The sequence below is a fragment of the Macaca thibetana genome, chromosome 14 (assembly GCF_024542745.1).
Source record: "Macaca thibetana thibetana isolate TM-01 chromosome 14, ASM2454274v1, whole genome shotgun sequence".
In the NCBI taxonomy this organism is placed as follows: Eukaryota; Metazoa; Chordata; class Mammalia; order Primates; family Cercopithecidae; genus Macaca; species Macaca thibetana.
In genome coordinates, this window is record NC_065591.1 from 58,851,189 (window position 1) to 58,856,331 (window position 5,143).

A 5,143-nucleotide genomic window follows, 5' to 3' on the forward strand; every position below is an offset into this window, starting at 1 on the left:
AACAAAGTCATGATCCAACTCATAGACAAACTCTCATTTTAGGCCACCCAGACTCCCTTTCCACTTTTGGTTTTTATCTGTGTTCTTTGGGGACAAACTGGTGTCATTTTTACCTTATGCTTGTCAATGCATGCTTCTCCAAAGATCAGAACAGATTCCTATCTTGTCCCCAATACAAAACCATTTATTTCTACATGTTTGTCTTAGCTCATTTCCAGATTTAAAAAGAGAGCAGTGGCCTCAGTTCTGTGATTAATTACATGAACTCCATACATAGCATTCTACCAGTATAAACCCACTAAGAGAGACTGGGTTCTTGTTGCGGCCTACTGAAGACTCTATTGTCATGTCCTGAAGAGCAGTAAGAAAGACCAATGACATGGAGTGGAGGAACCATAGTGGGAGAGTGAGTGAGTTTGTGTTGCTGGGCTTCCCTGCTCCTGTGCCACTACAGGTACTATTGTTTGCCCTTTTGCTCCTGGCCTATGTGTTGGTGCTGACTGAGAACACACTCGTCATTATGGCAGTTAGGAACCATTCCACCCTCCACAAACTCACGTACTTCTTTCTAGCTAATATGTCCTTTCTGGAGATCTGGTACGTCACTGTCACTATTCCCGAGATGCTTGCTGGCTTTGTTAGGTCCAACAGGATCATGGACGGCTAATCTCCTTTGAGGGATGCATGACATAGCTCTACTTTTTCCTTGGCTTGGGCTGCACTGAGTGTGTCCTTCTCGCTGTTATGGCCTATGATCGCTATGTGGCCATCTGCCATCCTCTCCACTACCCAGTCATTGTCAGTGGCCAGTTGTGTGTGCAGATGGCCGCTGGATCTTGGGCTGGAGGTTTTGGCATCTCCATGGTCAAAGTTTTTCTTATTTCTCACCTGTCTTACTGTGGCCCCAACATCATCAACCACTTTTTTTGCGATGTGTCTCCATTGCTCAACCTCTCATGCACTGACATGTCTACAGCAGAGCTTACAGATTTCATTCTGGCCATTTTTATTCTTCTAGGGCCACTCTCTGTCACTGGGGCCTCCTACATGGCCATTACTGGTGCTGTGATGCACATTCCTTCAGCTGCTGGACGCTCTAAGGCCTTTTCCAGCTGTGTCTCTCATCTCACTGTTGTGATAATCTTCTATGCAGCTGGTATCTTCCTCTATGCCCGGCCAAAGGCACTCTCAGCTTTTGACATCAACAAGCTAGTCTCTGTACTCTATGCAGTCATCATACCACTGCTCAACCCCATCATTTACTGTTTGCACAATCAAGAGGTCAAGAGAGTCCTATGCTGTACTCTGCACCTGTACCAGTGCCAGGATCCTCACCCCAAGAAAGCTATCAGAAATGTGTAGATGGGATGTGCAAAGTCTAGTAAAATATTACTAAACTTGGCATCGATATATTCTATGAAGTCCAGTGGAGTTCTTAGGGTCTACATTAGGGGCCAGAATTTCAAAGACTAGGAATACTTGCTTGTAACTAGTCCAAAAGGAGAAAGAAGGATAGGTTGCAAACTAGAAACTGGATTTCTACAGGACAGCGCCATAAAATACAGGATAGAGCTGGGTCCACTATTGTCTGCCCCATTGTAATTTGCATAGGCATGGTTCCATTTAAGGAATCATGGGCTTCATTATGGAAAAGCAACATAAAACTTCTTGATAATACCTCTTCCAGTCACAGGTCACTTACTGTAGCCTATTAGGTAGCAGAGGCCCAGGAGGTGATCATTCTAGTGTGTGTTACAGACAAAGAGATGAGAAACTAGGAACTTTTGTGTTTGAAACATATCATCTGATGAACCATAGGGGTTTCTAGATTTATTTTCTAATTTACTGTGGCCAGTGTCCACATTGAACTAATGACTGAGAGCTGTTGTTTCTTCAATACTCTTGTTTCCCTAATTAGACTATACGCACCATGGAAACAGGATCAGATTTTCTTTTACATCCTTTTATTACCATGAGCAGGAACAGTATCTAGGGTATGATGGCTATGAATACATATAATGAACGAATGTAGTTTGGAACCATGTAGGCAAGGCATGTGTGTCATGCCTATTTGTGGGGCTGGTAGGTGCGGGAACTAAACCCCTCATACTTTACTAGTGTGCAGAGAGATACAAATTGGCTCAGCCTTGCCAGAAAAATATTTTGAAAACATGTATTACAAATCCTAAAAGTGTTGCAACCATTCTAATTCGGAAAGATTTGTGCAGATAGACACTTTTACTTATAAATACAGAAAAAGAGAAATATACTTAACTTTCACAAACAGGGCACTAGTTAAACAAATTGTAGGTCATATGTTACTTGGAAAACTATGCAGAAATTGAAATAAAGTGATCTAAATAGAGATGATGAAAGAAAAAATGTTCCTAGCATAATTTTTTTTTTTTTTTTTTTTTTTTTTTGAGACGGACTCTCACTCTGTCACCCAGGCTGAGGTCCAGTGGCACAATCTTGGCTCACTGCAAGCTCTGCCTACTGGGTTCACACCATTCTCCTGCCTCAGCCTCCCGAGTAGCTGGGCCTACAGGCACCTGCCACTACACCCAGCTAATATTTTGTGTTTTTAGTAGAGATGGGGTTTCACCATGTTAGCCAGGATGGTCTCAATCTCCTGACCTCGTGATCCACCCACCTCGGCCCCCCAAAGTGCTGGGATTACAGGTGTGAGCCACCGCACCTGGCCTCCTAACATAATTTTTAAAAATATGTTATATAACAGTATCAAAAGCATTAGCCATATTTGCTTGTTTAAACACCACTAGAAGTAATTTGACTAAAATGTTGACTGTAGCTATGCTGGACTGCTTTCTCCTGTAAATTGCATTCTGTGGCAAAGCATTTCTATCAAAATATTTATTTAAATGATTTTTTCTTAGTGAATACTATGTGTAACTTTATTCATCTGAAAAGAGAGATGGTTAGAGGGTATTTCAGTATGATTTTCAGAAATTTAACTCCCCACTGTCACCGAACAACCAGAACTCTGAAGACAATGAAGATTCTATCTCCAGATGTGGGATCCAACTGTTGCTCAAGATGTGGAATCTAACTTTATTGTTTTCTATTACTTAAAATTTACAAAAGGATACTACCAAGGATATCATGCATTATTTGCTAGTCCATACTTGTTAAAAGTTGTAATATAATATGCATATTTATTCATGCCTAAACAATATAAGTATCTTGTTATATTAATTTTTAAAATGACTGGATATAAAGTTCATCAAAACTCAGCTATCCAGTGTCCCTGTAGAATAAGTGTCCAAAATGGGATTCCAAACAGGGAGAGGAGAGTTCTCCTCTAGGCATTGCTATTACAGCTCTTATATAAACTTCCTTTATAGGTTAACTCCAGTTAATAGGAAGTAAAAACATGATGTTGAATTTCTTCATTGTGCTTTTCTTTATTTTCCAAGATTTTTAGTATAAAATGCTTTAAAACACCTCTAATTCTGATTTAATGTATGAAATAGGGTTTAGCCAGTGTTCTGCACATATTCTTCTTTCAATAAACCATGAATGAGTTTGAATCCTGTGTACCATGGTGAGATTGGCACCTCCCTAGACTTGGACTGAATTTGTAATAAGCATATGACCTTCAGGGCTCATATTGAAATTTAGATCACAAAACCTCCTAAGATTTTTCAAATGAAGTATTATTGATTATCAGATTAAGGATTCCCCATCCTCCATTTATGTAACTGATTTTCCCATAAACCTAGATATAGAACTTTATTTTATCTTTGGTTCATTTGATCCTGTTTCTTTTAGACCATGTTTGTAATCTGCCAATCTTTCAAAGTATTGCTTACATAATACAAGTCTTTTGTAATTTCCCTTTGCTAGTACAATATCTGGAGAAGCTTCTAATCTCTTGCATCAGTACAAGAGGTGGGAGTACTGGATCCACCCGGGTTATTCAGATAGGAATGCTATTCAGAGTGGCCAGAGGCAACTAATATCTACGGGCAAAGAGGATTAATATAAATGACTTCTGTGCCTCAGATATCTAGTGGTTTCCAATGTGGAGTGAACTCCAAGTTTCTCAGTCTGCCTTTAAGTTTCTTCACAGTATGTTCCTACCTTTCCTTTTGGTTCTTATTTTAATTTCTTGTCCACTACAAACCTTGTATTGGTGAATTTTAGATTGTGATGAACAAATTTTACTTGCGATTAATAAGCCAATATATTTCACTATTTGTTAACACATCACATTGACCAGGATGAGGAAACAAACATTTTTCTTGATAAAGAGCATTTTTAAAATAACAATTGTTCTGCACCTCTGTAAATCCTATTTCCCTTCATTAAAAATGCTTACAGTTATGAACAAGACTGAGAAATATCAGATCAAAGGAGATTAAAGAGACAAGATACCTTCATGGAGTATGGTATATTGAATTGGATCTTGGAACATAAAGTAATACTAATGGAAAAGATAATAAAATCTGAATAAAATGGCAAAATCTGAATAGTTAATAGTGATGTATCAATTTTAATTTCTTAGTTTTGACAAGTGTATATGCTAATGAAGGATGAATACATTAAGGGAAACAAACTGAGAAATAGGTGTGTGAGAAACTCTCTTTAGCATGTTTATAATTTTTCTGTAAGCCAAATTTATTCTAAAATTTAAAAGTTTATTTCAAAAAGAAACACATTATTAGTTTTTTATACCAAATAATTTTGTAGAAGTTTGATTTATTTCACTGGCTTTCATAAAATAAAGATACACTGTCCTTTCCTTTATAATTACAATATGTACAGCCACCACTTGATTTTTGAATTTTTACCTGGATTTTTTATTATCATGACATTCATGCCTTGCTGTTTTAATATAGCTAATGGATAAGAGAGAGATGAAATAAAGCATAATTGACACACAGCTACTGCTTTATATATTTAGCAACTCTAATATATTATACCAGCTCTTTAGAATATCACCATTTGGTGCCAACAAGAATGACTAGACAGCGCCATGTCTTCCATAGAGAAGACACCCTATAGGGCAGGTGTCTTCATTTTCTCTTAGAAGCACTCCTCAGAGCAAGATTGCCTTGTCTGATTTTCATGTTTCATAGTCACACTTCATGAAGACCAATGGTCCTGGCCTTCCCAGAAT

General features: G+C 38.1%; 1 protein-coding gene across 1 annotated transcript; it reads left to right on the top strand.

The window, feature by feature from the left end:
- Nucleotides 1–379: 379 nt before the first annotated feature.
- On the top strand, nt 380–1,362 carry LOC126935119 (olfactory receptor 6A2). The gene is given in 2 exon segments (XM_050756327.1): nt 380–644; nt 647–1,362. Coding segments are annotated over 2 exon segments (981 nt in total).
- The last annotated feature ends 3,781 nt before the right edge of the window (nt 1,363–5,143 follow it).